This window comes from Dipteris shenzhenensis, chromosome 4, assembly GCF_047967505.1.
Source record: "Dipteris shenzhenensis isolate YYH24624 ecotype China chromosome 4, Dip_SZ_1.0, whole genome shotgun sequence".
Classification (NCBI taxonomy): Eukaryota; Viridiplantae; Streptophyta; class Polypodiopsida; order Gleicheniales; family Dipteridaceae; genus Dipteris; species Dipteris shenzhenensis.
This window is the reverse complement of record NC_141599.1, coordinates 22777437-22792764: the sequence shown is the minus strand read 5'-3', so window position 1 is coordinate 22792764 and position 15328 is coordinate 22777437. Positions and strand designations below refer to the sequence as shown.

General features: G+C 45.1%; 1 protein-coding gene across 2 annotated transcripts in view; it reads left to right on the top strand.

Moving 5' to 3' along the window:
- Nucleotides 1–1293: 1293 nt before the first annotated feature.
- LOC147902609 (pyruvate kinase 1, cytosolic-like) overlaps nt 1294–15328 on the top strand; it is a 44028-nt gene continuing 29993 nt past the window's right edge. The window contains exons 1-4 of one of the 2 annotated variants that reach the window (XM_087373648.1): nt 1294–1458; nt 1594–1785; nt 1941–2037; nt 4750–4847. In XM_087373648.1, the coding sequence (XP_087229774.1) occupies nt 1717–1785; nt 1941–2037; nt 4750–4847 (264 nt within the window). In that variant the 5' untranslated portion in view covers nt 1294–1458; nt 1594–1716. Of the gene's footprint in view, nt 1459–1499; nt 1786–1940; nt 2038–4749; nt 4848–15328 lie in introns of those variants that run through there. The other variant, XR_015540889.1, reaches the window with a different exon arrangement.

The window sequence follows — 15328 nt, the reverse complement described above, 5'->3', positions numbered from 1 at the left end:
CATATATTCGTCCATTGCTTATTATGCTTGGTAAAGGCTAGTTGACACCTTTAGAGCTATCTTGTTGGTCCATTAGGGAAACTCCTCTCATTATTTAAGCATTAAGATTGATGGGAATGCATGTTATTTTAAGTACCTATTACATTGCTTATCACAACCCACACACCTAACAAACATGAATATAGGTCCTCTGAAAATAGCTATGGGTGGGCTATCCTTGGGAAGGTTATGTGGAAGCTATTATAAGGTGCTTATGTGGCTAGGCATTAGTTTGAGAGGGATGCCAAGTCACATGTAGGAAACTAACTTGATGTTGAGATTACAACTACGACTTGCCATCCCTTCCCCTTCCTCCTCCTTCTCCCCCACACACACATACACCTGTGGACATGGATGCACACACCTTGTGCATGCAATAATAGAGGTTTTACTGTTATTGTGGGTGGATCTACAAAGTATGCTCTTGTTATACAATGAGAAGAATACATAAAGTTTTGTATCTTTCCCCCTAGCAAAGTGCTTTTCAAGGGATCATCATAGAATGCCAAGAACAAGTATTTTCACTCATAGAGACGCCCCACACCCGTTAGTTCAGAAGCCAAAATCTGCATGGATTTCGACCTGATTGCATGACGCATGGACCTTCTCGACCGTCTTGAGTTGTGAGGCGGGGGTGGATTAGTTTTCCGGTTAGTTTCTGTTGGTTTTTCCAATCAGACTTCTTTTGATACAGAGAGTTTTGAGTGGATGGTAAAGATCGAATCAGAGTTGATAGTGTAGGTTACAAGTCAATCTGACCTTGAGAACCATGCCCATCGAGTATCATTGACATGTGTGGGCATGCAAATTTTCGTTGTGTTCACCACGCATCATGCACGAACGACAAAAAAAGAAAGAGAAGGGGGCATGTATTGAACTCGAGACTCTCTCTCTCTCTTGAGACTCAAGAGACAAGGAAGGCGTAGGGAAAGGGAGGGGAGGTCCACCATTCCCTCTCGTAAAAATAGCGAGCGGCGGGCGGGGTTGCGTGCAGCACGATCCGAGCCGTCAAATTGCATCGGCACGCCATGTTTATGAGGGGAAAAGGCAGACGACCGCCCTCTTTCATCATCGTCACGGACTGTCAAAGGCATGGAAAGGTATGTTGGGCTATTGGGCAGCTTCGTGGGGTGAAGTCCGTTTAAGCGCGACCGGTGATGCCCGGGTCCGGAGCCTTTGAGGGTGTGTAAAGGGGGGGGAGGGGGGTGTTCCTAGGAACAAGCGGACTTGGAAGGAAGGGACCCCGGGTTTCTCGTTGTTTGTCCTTCTTCTTCTTCTTCAATCATCAATTCACAAGCCAGCCATTGCATTGCACTTTAGGTCCCTCCTCCTCTGCTTCTTCGCCTTTTCTAGGTCTCCCCCTCTTCGCCATCGCCATCGCCATCGCCATCGCTCCTCACCTCCCCCCACCCCCTCCAGGTCTCTCTCTCTCTCTTTTCCTCCTCCCCTTCCCGCTGCTCACATATCGCCAATTGCTCCTTCCACGCTTGCATTTTGTACCTTTCTTCCGTTAGCACTTCGTTCACACACTTTTCCGTGCTTTCGTCCCTGCAGAATCGCCGTCTCTGCGCCCGATCGGAGAGCAGGAGGTATCCGATCCAATCGAGAAAGGGCGCTCGCGACAGCCCCCCCGGTTCTCTCCATCCCTTTTGAGAGGATCTCGTCGGTTACGTCAAAATGCAGGCCTCGCATCTGTTATTAGAGGAGCCCATCCGGCTGGCTTCCATCCTGGAGCCATCCAAGCCTGTAAGCAACTACGGTGATCTTAATCTTTATCTAATGTCTCGCTGTCCCTCTTGAGAGGTTGAGCTCATATTTAGCAGAAATATGGGGTTTCAATTGGCTTCTCATTTTGCTTTTCATGTTTATTTGACGGAAACCTGTCTTCGCTGTTTCTCCAGTCGTTTTTTCCTGCAATGACGAAGATTATTGGAACTCTTGGGCCCAAATCACGCTCAGTTGAAGTAATCGAGGCCTGTTTGAAGGCTGGAATGTCGGGTAGGTGCTTTGCAAATTTCTTTCTCCATAATTATTTTCCAAAATCGATGGCAAATATTTTATTTTATAACCGATGCCAAATAGATGTCAGCGGTCTCTAGTCTTTTGTGAAAGGAGTACACGTTGTACTCTTTTCGTTTTCTCATTTTGTTCTCTTCTCTTAGCTCGGATTTATGGAAGGATACGTGGCGCTTACTCTTACCTAAGTGGACTGGAGTAAAGGAACTATTCTTACGGCAAGATGCATAATCGTGATTTCGTGATTAGTAAACGTCGTAAGTCTGTGCTAGAGTCAAATCACGGCTACTAAGGGCCTGTTTCCGCGCCATGCAGGTGCACGCACCCAGCAGTTTGACAATGACTGCTGGGTGAATGGCCACCGATGGCCAAAACAGACCACCAGAGCCTCTGTGGACTCTATTGGTCACCGGTGGCGGAATCTGCTGCCACAGCCACCGCACCCCATGGCGGGGAAACAGGCCCTAAGAGTGTCTACGACCAAAGAGGGTAGGTTTCACACAAATGGTGCTGCTCACCTCCTCTGATAGTCCCTGTGCAGTGTGTGCGATTCTTTCACACAGAGCCATGACCAACCTGAATAACATGGTGTGCAATACCTAAGGCTCGGAGAGGAGCCCATGGTATCGATTAGAAGGCCTTTCGAAAATTCACAATGCAGTAGTTGAGTGTGTGAAACCTGCCTAACCAATCGCTCGAATGCCAGTGCACTAAGCAGACTCAGTGATATGTATCTCATGAGCTGAACCATATTATCTTGGCCATCAAGTGGCCAAGCATAATGTTCTGTTAGTTGCCTACGTCCATGGGATCTCTTGCGTTGAGAATGGGTATAATGATGTTCGTGGTCCAGGTCCCGAGAAGTGGGAAAGTCTTTGCTGAAGGCTTCATTGACGAGCTTGGCTTGAATTGGAGCAAGTATCCCCCAACCGTGGCCTTCTTGATTCTTGGCCTTACCATTTTGCAGCTTCTTAATGGCTTCCTTCAGGCAGGCCATCGTGTAGAGCGTGGAGCTGGTGGGGCGCACCCTCTGAATTTGGGCTTGGGTTGGTCGAGAACATCATAGAGTGTGTCGGCATAAGCTTTGCAAAGACTAGATGGGACATGCTGATCTCCTTTCTAGAAACTTCATCTAAAAGTCTTTGTAATTACTGCTATACAATGTGCTTAAGAGTTTTTGTGTGGCAGACACGGAACTGTCATTTCTTCTGCTACACATTGGCATAATCGGATGCCTAGGGGGGAAAGTAACATGCTGCAATATACATGTTCACAATCGAAGTTCTCCTGAGTTAGATCCACGTACAGCAGGCATGCTTATTTGTACCCATGATGTCATGTGCTTGGAGACGTAAGTGGGAAATAAATGCCACTCCTCCTGATCCCCAAAATTCCACGGTCTGTGGGTCTCTGTCCAATGTGTAGTGTAGCCATGTACTATGGGTAGTTGCCTCTTTGGGCTGAGGGCTATATGTGTCTTATTTTCCAAGATTCCTTCATTCGAGCCCATGTCTGGTTTTAAGTTCTTTCAAGCTCTTTCTCAGGGCTATATTCTTACTTTTCAGAGCTCCAAAGCAAAGGAGTCGGGGGCTTCTGTAACTCCATGACAGAGATATTGAATCTCTAGCTCCGCATGAGGCCTGCTCATCCATCGTCTGTTTCAAGGCATTGTTCTCCTTTTTCATGGCATGCTGCATTTCTAGCTGAGTATCTAGCCTGTCCATGCACATGGCAATGCATTCTTTCATCTTGGAACTGAAGTCTCCGGTGGTGGTGTTGCTACTGGAGGACAGTGTGGGAGACAGTGGCCAGCATCACTGACTGGAACATCTGGGTCGCTCGTTGCAGTCAGATGATGGGAGGGCAATATGTTCCACTGGCAGCCACACTGGTAGCTATTTGGCAGGACATCATCTTCACTCTATGCGCCTGCTGGGAGCGCAGAGACCCAGGCTCACGAGGTACAAGCGTTTCTGCAAGGCTTGGCCTGCAGGCATATGTGGCTGTTCGCCCCTGTTCCGGATGCAGTTTGCTGGATTTCCGGCAGGCTGGACTGGAACAGCCAGATTTTCCTTCTTGTATTTACCATCATAAGCCCTATTCTGGCAGCTGATTTTGTATGGGCTTTTTTCTCAAGCATTAATAGAAGCTCCTTTCTTTGCCAAAAAAAAGTCTCTGGTGGTATTTGAGGATGCATGCACCAGTGATCGGCTCTTGAGGACATCTTCCATGGCCTATCTTCATTCCACCCCACTTAGCACTCTGTAGCATCCTCTAGGCTGGAAAGAGACCCACTCAGTTGAGGCTAAAAAAGATCAGCATCAAGATCCACAGTGTCTGTCACAGTCTGTCGTGTCCCGTCAATGGAATTATTTACTTCTTCCCCCTTTCTATGATCCATGCCCATTGTCAATGGTCCTCTAGTGCTGCTGGAGGTAAGCTGTCACAAAGGCCCTCTCATTTTCCCTGACATTTTTCCTTCTTCTATCTTGATGTGCCCCTTCTACCCTTCTGGTCATTCGCTGTATGCGGAATTTCACATTTTTGCTGCTTGTTGCTCAGCCTGACATATAGGGTTTGTGTAGCTTTCCTTGTTGAGGAGATACAGGGAGAGAGGGAGGGAGAGAGATAGAGAGAGAGGAGGGGGGTGGGGTTTGAGCTATCATAATAACTTTGGTTCGATTTTTTGTGTAGTGGCTCGTTTTGATTTCTCCTGGGGATCAGAAGAGTATCACCAAGCCACCTTAGAGAATTTGAAGAAGGCTGTGAAGAATACCAAAAAGCTGTGTGCTGTAAGTGCCCATTCTATTTCAAGTTTGTCTCTCTCTCTTACACTGAGTATGTTTAGAAATTCACATGTTCTGGAAATAATTTGCTTCCATTTTCTGGCATATGGACAATGTTTTTGTTAGTTGTATTATTTGCGTTCAGAGTTGACTTCAACCCTTCTTCTAACTTTGCAACTTAGCTAAATCCTTATGTGGCTTTTCTTGAGAAGCATTTTGTTATGCTCTAGCCGAGATAGCATGACCACGGAAAGATCGGTGGGCATTTTCCCTTAGATGACCGACTTTTGTAATATTTTATGTGCGTAAATAAAATGGTCAAGGGAAGAAACTGCCAAGGTCCTAGGTGAGGGTGTATTGGCATCGACTAGGTGGTTCTGAGTGCTCAGGCCTAGGTGCACCTAAATGTGTAAAAATGCCAAGGGGCAAATGTTTTAATTTGTGCCCCAAGAGAGGGGTAAATGGTGTACCAAGCTAAAGGTCTAGAATGATGACATGTGGCAGAGGGAACCATCTAGGGAACTGAGGGCTTGTGGATAGGCATGAAGGAAATAAAGTTACGTATCTTTGTATGCATGCCATCCATGAGATAGGCTGGGAGGCAAAATACGACGCCAGCGCCTGTGAATTTGCCTTGCCCGTGAATCGGTGGAAAGAAAGAGAGATTAATCAGGGATTGTAACATTTGGTATCAGAGCGTGCAGGCTGAACGAGGGGATCACGACAAGAGAAAGATTTGTCGTATAGAAGCCACAAATCTCAGTTTGACAGACTGTGGGTGCGAACGCGAAGCACGCCAGATAGTTCCGGAGAGGACTCAGAATGGGAATGGACTCACAGAAAGAATTGAAATCCTGATAATATTGCGCCCGAAAAGGACCTTGCAACGAGAAACAACAAGGGACGGATATTTTGTTATCGACGCCTCTTCTTCCATCTCGCCATGGATGGGCCACGCATCTATAGCTGCACCAACTGCCGTTGTCCTGTGGTGGGTCACGACGATGTGATCTCCAAAACTTTTTAGAGCGCAGACGTGGGACTTCTTGACGTGAGGACCTGGCTTCTCGCGTCAGGGCTACTTGAAGAGGGAAGTAGGTCTAGATTTATTACAAGCCTTTCAGTTACGTGGGCTACATCGACGTCATAGTTACGAGACGCACAAGCTTCGACGCTCTCAGTCTGGTTATGAGAATTTGGTGAAGGGGAGGAAGACTCGCTCACAAACATATTGATTATGTTATTGGAAATGGCAGTTACACTTGAGTTCACTGCAATTTCAATTCCAAAGCTAGGCATACGACCGGCGCTGATGTAATATATTTTACTAGCTTGGGGGAAAAAGCTTTAGAGCTCAGGTCTTTATACCTTAGTCGTGAACGTGGGCGAGCTAGATTCAACACTAGTGGTCACGTAACTAGCCCGTGGGCTGAGACTGATTTCGAAACAGAGACTAGGCTGAAAGAAGGGCGTCCGAACTCGAATTACGTGGAGCTTCCAGGGAGCAGTTCTTTTCCCTTATATACAAATTTTCAATTTGCAGTTTATTATTCCTGTACAGCAAAGGGGAATCTGAAGTGGGAAAAAAAAACCATTTTCCCTTTTGAAAGAATGGAGACAGAGGGATAGGATTCCAGGGTAAATCCTGGTGAATCTAAAGCGTAGTATACACAAGAAGTGTCCCATCACACAACACCTACTCTGGTGGGTAGGATTTATGTATTAGAAGATGCTTTACAGCAGATCATGAACCAGCAGCTTCAAGTGAACATTGGTCAAAATGAAATTAGAGAAATGGTGCAAGCCTTGTCGGCTAGACCATCTAGAAATGAAAAGGACAAAGCTCCAGTAGAGCCAGAGCCCAGTGTACACTCATCAGAACGTGCAAAGGTCAAGGTACCTAATATTGCCAACTATAGACCGGAGAAGTACGGTGGTCGGATGACCGAGCGCAGTTCTGATGTGATCGAGGTTTGGTTACACAAGTGGGAAGAAGCCTTCGCCATTTGTGAAATCAGATCTGATCTAAAGAAAATCCGCGAGACCACTCACCTGTTTATTGAGGCAGCGGATAGGTGGTGGATCAAACAACAGAAAGATCAGGTTGCTCCTACCACCTGGGAAGGGTTTAAGGCTGAATTTAAGAAACACTTTCTTCCACCTGACGAAGAGTCCCGAGCTTGGGATGCTTACAGAAACCTTCGCCAGAGGAATTTGTCGGTGGCAGAGTACACTAACAAGTTCAGGGAATGTGTTATGAAAATAACAGACCCTCTCCCTATGTCGGTTCAGTGAAAAGACTATATCTATGGATTGAACGACAAGATTAAAATGGGAGTTCGGGCTAAATATGTGACTACATTAGATGAATCTATTGCAGTAGCCCTGAACTATGAGGATGCCAGAGGCAGATCTAGTGGATTTGTGCAGGCAGGGACTCAGCATGAGTACCCGAGAAAAGGGGGATTTCAGAGGAAATGGACTTTAAAGACAAGTGTCTCGTAGCCAAGTGGCCAAACCAAGTAGGTGAAGCCGGTTGAGGGACAAGCAAAGACAAGTACCACCGTTGGAGTGAAAAGAAAAGTAACTCCAATGGCAGCCCGGGATTGGTCAAAGTCCTTGTTGACCCCTGAGCAAAAAGAAAAAGCTAGAAAAGAAGGATTGTGCTTCGGTTGCCTTCAGCGACATCAGTGGAAAGATTGTCCACTAAACAAAGACCGTCGCACGGCCAATATGATAATATCTGAATGCGACGTGGAAATGCAAGAGAGTCCCAATGCGGAACATATGCAGATGTAATTGGCGGGACCTTCTCAGAGGTTAGTACCTGTGTTGTTAAGTGTGTCTGTTACTAAGTTAGTAAGCGGTGCACCTGATAACATCCTTTCAAAGTCCGCAGCAACGGGGTATACGGTTTTCGATGAGCCCGAGTTAATTGAAATGAAAGGGCAAGTAGCCAATCATGATGTGATTGTGTTGTTTGACTCAGCGTCAACGCACAAGGTAATTAACTCGAAGTTTATTAAGAGGCTCAAGTTGAAAACTAGTCCGTCTGACTATGCTTATACGGTCAGGATGGCGGACAGAAGTTCAATTGAAGTATGGGACCAAAGGGTTACCCAGTTGGAACTTCGAATACAAGACTATGTTGAGAAGTTGGACTTTGAGTTGACCAGGCTTGCTCACGCAGATATAGCCCTAGGCATGGCTTGGCATTTTTGGAAAAATCCAGCCATTGATTGGAAAAAGCATATTTACTAGTTCAAGATGAACAGGGTAGAATATGTTTTGCGAGGTGAAAAGGATTTACCTCGAGAACCATTGATTTCAGCCATGGAAATTCGGAAGACTCCGAAAGAGTTTCTGTGTCTGTGTATAGCATCGGTAGAGTCGATTGATGATGCATCGGCTAGCATTGAGGTTACCCAAGATGGGGAAATGGCCGAGTTGGCTAAAGAGATATCGAAGAAGTTCTCTGATTGTTTTAGGGATGAGTTACCTTATGGGTATGTTCAGCATTAAATTGAGCTTATCGCGGGACAGAACCTATAAATAGACCTCCCTATAGATTAAGCTTTACAGAAGAAGTTGAGGTGCGAAGACAACTGGAAGAATACCTCAAGCTGGGGCAGATTCAACCCAGTTTTTCACCTTTTGCTTCCCCAGTGATATTAAAGAGGAAGAAAGATGATACTTTTCGTCTCTGTATAGATTATAGAGCATTGAATAATATCACTATTAAGCACATGTATCCGATGCTCGGATCGATGCTTTGCTAGATGCATTCCATGGGGCTGTAATTTTCAGTAAGATAGATCTTAAGTGTGGCTACCATTAGATCCGTATTAGAGCCGAGGATGTGCATAAAACCGCTTTTAGAAGCAAGTTTGGTCATTATGAGTTTTTGATAATGCCCTTTGGACTTAGCAATGCTCTAGCTACATTCGTCATGCTTATGAACGATTTACTACGTCCGTATATCGGAAAGTTTGTAGTACATTTTATTGACGATATTCTGGTATTCAGTAAAAGTATTACTGAGCATCGCGAACACTTAAGAGTGTTCAGTACTTTGAGGAAAGCCAGTCTTTATGTAAATAAGAAGAAAACTATACTGTGGATGGTTAGACTTAAATATTTAGGATTCATAATTACTCCAGAGGGGGTAGAAATGGATCCAAAGAAAGTGGCTGCGATACTGACTTGGCTAATCCCTCAGAGTTTGACCGCTTTGCGATCATTCTTGGGATTTGTCCAATTTTATCGAAGGCATATCAAAGGATATTCTGAAATAGTATCGCCATTGACTGATCTGACCTCAGATAAAGTACCTTTTATATGGGGACAGAATCAACAGGAAAGTTTTAACACCATAAAACAAGCTGTGGTCACAGGACCGGCGTTAAAAATAGTTGATCCCCAGAAACCATTGTTCTTGGAAACCGATGCAAGTGGCATTGCGGTAGGAGCAGTTCTCCTCCAAGAGGAAAGGCCAGTAGCCTTTGAAAGAAAGAAGCTTTCTCCCTCTCAAAGAAATTGGCCAACTCATGAATTAGAGTTGTATGCTGTTGTCCATGCTTTGAAAACATGGCGACATTATTTGTATGGATCAGAGTTTTATGTGGATGTTGATCATGATACTCTGAAACATTTTCGTAAACAACCTGACTTGAGAGGCCGCCAAGCTAGGTGGGTAGAACTCATGCAGGAGTTTAATTTGACGATTCGGTACCGAAGAGGGAAGGATAATAAAGTTGCTGATGCATTGTCCCGCATTATGCATAACATGAGTTTCACGTTGTTAGAGAGTGCTCTAATGGCTGAGATTAGAGAAACTCAAAAGGTGGACGAGTTCGTCCAGAGCCTATGGCCTAAGGCTCATGTGTTAAAACCCGGGGAAAAGGATGACCTAGCATCTAAAAAGGCCAAACTTATGCAAGATATGCCATAAGAGATGGTATGCTGAAAAGAAATGGCAAGGTAGTAGTACCTAATCAGAATGATCTCAGGCAGAGAGTCATTCGACAATGCCATGATAGCCCATGTGCAGGACATCCAGGAGTCGAGAAGACATATGATCTCGTGAAGCGAGATTTCTTTTGGTCAAAGATGAAAAAGCATATTCATGAATATGTGACACGTTGTTTTTCGTGTCAGGTAAGTAAGGCAGAGCGGGTGAAGCTACCCGGACTTTTACAGCCCTTGGAGATACCACCAAGTAAGTGGGAGAGCATTTCCATGGACTTGGGGACGAGCATTCTCTGAGCGAAATCTTCCGAGCGTCCGAGCGAAGGAAAAAAAAAGCTTCCAACTATGCATAAATATGGCAAAAATCGATCAGAAGAAAACATAGTTTCACTTAGAAATATGCAAAGTATTATAGCAATGTCTATTTTATACAAAAATCTTTAGGTGAATCTGTAGGAATGGTGAGAGCATAATGGGATGGCTTTTGAAGAAACCCACATGTAGAGTAGACTTCTCTATGAAAATTCCCTTATGATCCTTCTCACAACTTTTACTTAATAGGGGGTGACATTGAAAACCCTCTCTCAACCTATCTTCATGAAAGAGTTTCTTCAAAGAAAACTCATTGAAGCAAGCCATCCAGGTAGTTTCGCCAACAAAACCCCTTTGAAGCAAGTCTCCCAAGGTAGTTTCGCTGGCGAAACTACCTTGGACAGCACTTTTAAAAGTGACATAACTTTCATATCCAATGTCCAAATATAGTCATTCAACCACTCAAATTGATCGGAACACCCCATTTGAGCACATCTATGGAGTTATATTTTGGAAAATCTTTCATATATAGTATTAAATATTACATGTATTTTATGAGAGTGATATATAAGCCCAAGTTAATACTTATTTATAGTAATTTAAACTTCTTTAGAAACATGTCCATAAATATGCTATAAAAACACTAAAAAGATATTGCCATATGATATAAATGTGTTAATAAGTAATTATATATGCATAGTATTATTACATTGAGAGTGATTATGAGGAATGTTTCTTAAAGGAATCAACACTTTTTTAAGGTAATAACAGGGGTACAAAGGGATGTCTCTAAATAAGAAAATTATGTTGTGTAAAAATGAATGAGTGACTAGTCTGTATATTTTTATGATAAAGGGATCTAGTTCTAGTGAAAATAAAAGTATAAAAACCATGTTTCCTAAAGAAAAACATTTTTTAAAATCTCTTGAAAAACACGCTCGGATAAACCTGCTCATAGGTTTTTGCTCGTAAAATTGACGCATCCCATGGACTTTATTGTAGGGCTGCCTACGACACAAGGTGGATATGATTCTATCCTTGTGGTGATTGATCGTCTTACCAAGATGGCTCACTTCATTCCAACTAGAGAGTCTGTTAGTGCCCTGCAAGTGACGGATTTGTTTATTAGACATATATTTCGTCTGCATGGATTACCCAAATCCATAGTGTCAGACAGAGATTTCAAATTACCGGTCATTTTTAGACTGCGGCATTTGAGACACTAAGGACTGAGTTGGGAATGAGTAGTGGGGATCATGGTCAGAGAGAAAGAATCAACCAAATTTTAGAGGATATGCTTAGAGCATATGTGTCATTGAGGCAACATACATGGGACAAGTGGTTGCCATTGTTGGAGTTTACCTACAATGATAGAAGACATTTCTCTACAGAGTTTAGTCCATTTGAACTGAACTATGGTTATAGACCAGCGAATCCAACTATAGTTGGAATACCTCAGAAAGTGCCTAGTGCCGTGAACTTTGTGGTTCAGATGCGGGAGATGCTAGCACTTGCGAGAGCTAACATCCGCCAAGCTATGGATAGAGCTAAGGCGTATGCGGATGAAAACCGATCCACTAGAGAATTTAAGGAAGGAGAAAAAGTTTTTCTCAGAGTTCCTTCGCACTCTAAGTCTTTGACTGCAGGAGAGTGTGCTAAGTTATCACCTCGATATTATGGGCCATGGTTAATTCTAAAAAGAATAGGCAAGGTAACCTATAAATTAGAATTACCACCGGGGTGTAAGGTGCACCCAGTGTTTCATGTTTCTCGTTTAAAGAAATTTTTGCATACAAGTGGCTCACTAATCGAAGGTGTTGTTTTGTTTCAGGAGATAGAGGATAATGCAAGACACAAACCAACAAGAATCTTGGACCGAGAAACAATGCAAGTGCGCAATCGGAAGATACCCACGGTGTTGGTTGCATGGCATGGTCTACCTCTATCAGAAGCTACCTGGGAATCCGTATACCAGTTACGGAGAGTATTCCTAGATTTCATCATCGAGGACGCTGATGCTTGAAGAGGGAAGGAATGTTATGCTCTAGCCGAGATAGCATGACCTCGGAAAGATCAGATGACCGACTTTTGTAATATTTTATGTGCGTAAATAAAATGGTCAAGGGAAGTAACTGCCAAGGTCCTAGGTGAGGGTGTATGGTCCTAGGTGAGGGTGTATTGGCATCGACTAGGTGGTTCTGAGTGCTCAGGCCTAGGTGCACCTAAATGTGTAAAAATGCCAAGGGGCAAATGTTTTAATTGTGCCCCAAGAGAGGGGTAAATGGTGTACCAAGCTAAAGGTCTAGAATGATGACATGTGGCAGAGGGAACCATCTAGGGAACTGAGGGCTTGTGGATAGGCATGAAGGAAATAAAGTTACGTATCTTTGTATGCATGCCATCCATGAGATAGGCTGGGAGGCAAAATACGATGCTAGCGCCTGTGAATTTGCCTTACCTGTGAATCGGTGGAAAGAAAGAGAGATTAATTAGGGATTGTAACACATTTGCAGAAACTAATTTTTACATATGACATTTCCCCCTCCTGGCTGCCAAGAATGAGAACATGCTTTGGAGACAATGTCGAGCCATGCCAAGAATGAGCACATGCTTGGGAGACAATGTTAAGCCATGTAACCCCACTTCGCTATGGAGTCCAGAGCAAGATGGGGGATCCCGAGAGCTCGGGGATAACTCTGAAATCACAGAAATTGGAGTCAGGGAGAGAGATTTACCCGATTTTCTTTGTGTGAGACGTGATCCTGTGGGGGGGAATAGAGTGCTTGAGTTTCTAAAGTAAGGGTCAAGTGTAAACGAGTATAAAGAGGGAAGTGTCGAGAGGTTTGGGTGTTGATAGAGGGGATTTCTCTAGAGAGAGAGAGAGAGAGCTCTTGTTGTTGGGGGGGGGGGGGGGGGCGGCGGGGATGTATGTGGAGACACAGCGTGTACATGTTTTTTTGAGTGAATCGAATGGAGCTTTTGTGGTTTGGTTTTGTGTGTGTGTCAATCTCTCTCTTCCCTCCTCCACCTCTGCTTGCATCCCGGGCACAGAGCATATGGAGCACACAGATAAAAATCGACGCTCACAGTGCAAGCCATCTGCTGACAGGTTCATGAGCATATAACAGCAGCCATGTCAACCTAACAGGTCGGCATGGTTACATGGTACGTCTAGCAGATAGCAGGGAGCCTCAGTCGCAAGTCGATTGACACAGATTGTGTCATTCTGTAATAATTTCAGTGGGCTGACATCAACTCTTTTGGCCTATAAAAGCATCCCCTCCCCTCATGCAGCAATATCTCCCATTGTGGCTCCACTTCCGCCTCTAGCAGTAGCATCAATAGAGGCACCTCCAGCAGCAGCTACAGTTGATGCAACAGCTCTAGATAGCCTGGTAGTAGTCCAAGGAGCGCATGTAGCTTCAGCAGTAACAGTTGCATTAGTATCTTCAACAACAGACCCCGTAGCCTCTATAGGAGCCCTTCTCCCATGGAGATAGTTCTCCCATAGCCTCTATAGCATAGCCTCAACCATGGATAGTCTCATAGCTTTAGAATAGCCCTTCAGTGGAGACTTAGATATCCTGTCTTCAATAAGAAAGACAACAGATCTCTCTCTCTCTCTCTCTCTCTCTCTCTCTCTCTCTCTCTACACCGGGGGGGGGGGGGGGGCACTAGTGTAGTAGATTACATCATGGGATCCCCTACCTTCACTTCATGTATCACCGACTTCACCGTAGCACCTCTCCCTCCAGGAGCTTATCACACATACCTATTCTTCACTATCGCCACCCCACGCTTAGCCACACCACACACCACATAGGAAGCATGACACCTACCACGACATACACTTTGATCACAGCCTCTCACCGGCCTACTCTACACACCTAAATAGACTCCTAACCTACATCGATCACATACCACTCATAGAGGACCGTGCTGTGCTGATTAGTCGCACACTCCACGAGGCAGCCCTCTAAATCTTTCCCCACACCAAACGGTCCACTAGACCACCACCTCTTGGTTCTGTACCCTGCCACAATTGGTACGATGCGGAGTGCAAGGCTTATCACCGACAACTCCGACTTGAAAGCGAATGTCACCTCCCGAACACACCAGACACGGTATGCAAGTATTGACGTCTCATACGTCGGAAGAAGCAGGCATTTCTTCGTTGAAATGAGGAGGAGCTGCTGCACATCTTGTACAGCAACTACTCAGGATTTTTGGCGGAGATTCCTTGAGCGTAGGTCGACTTGAAAGCGAATGTCACCTCCCGAACACACCAGACACGGTATGCAAGTATTGACGTCTCATACGTCGGAAGAAGCAGGCATTTCTTCGTTGAAATGAGGAGGAGCTGCTGCACATCTTGTACAGCAACTACTCAGGATTTTTGGCGGAGATTCCTTGAGCGTAGGTCTCAATCACCCCTCATCGACACGAGAGTCTGGCACACGTATGCACACCATCTTTATGATGTCCCACACCAGCCCACTCCAGATCTCATACACACGTCGTCCCACCACTTGCACGACGTTCACCAGAGGGGGAGCCAAGGATGCGACATTGAAACTGCACAATGGCCGAGCTAAGGATCACAAGGGGCTATGCACTGAGTTTATCGCATATGGGATCGACACATTAGCCCCGATTCTAGCAAAGCTATTCAATGACGCTGTTTGCCTTGGCTTTCCCCGCATCTGGATACTCAACACCATCACCCCCATCCACAAGGCAGGGGATCCCATGGACCCGAGTAACTACAGGACTATCATGATTGGACATGTGATGTCCAAGATCTATGTAGCTGTATTGCATGGGTCGATCAGCCTGTTCGCAGAGATGAGAGGGCTCAGAGCAGAGGGTCAGGCCGGTTTCAGGCGAGACCATGGGACTATGGATCACATACTCACACTCATGAGTGTCATTGAGGAGGCCAGATCAAAGAAGGAGAGGTATATTGCTGCTTTGTGGATTTTCGCAAAGCCTTTGACACAGTAACTCGAGCTCGTCTCACCGCACGCCTACAGACACTGGGATTTGATCAGGAGATCATCTGGGCAGTCATGGCACTGTATGAGAGAGTCTCAGGCCGAGTTCGGACATGTGCAGGTTGGATAGATGAGATGTTGCGTACCATAGGAGTCAAACAGGGTTGTCCCTTATCACGGACCCTGTTTGGCCTCTACATCAATGAGCTTGAG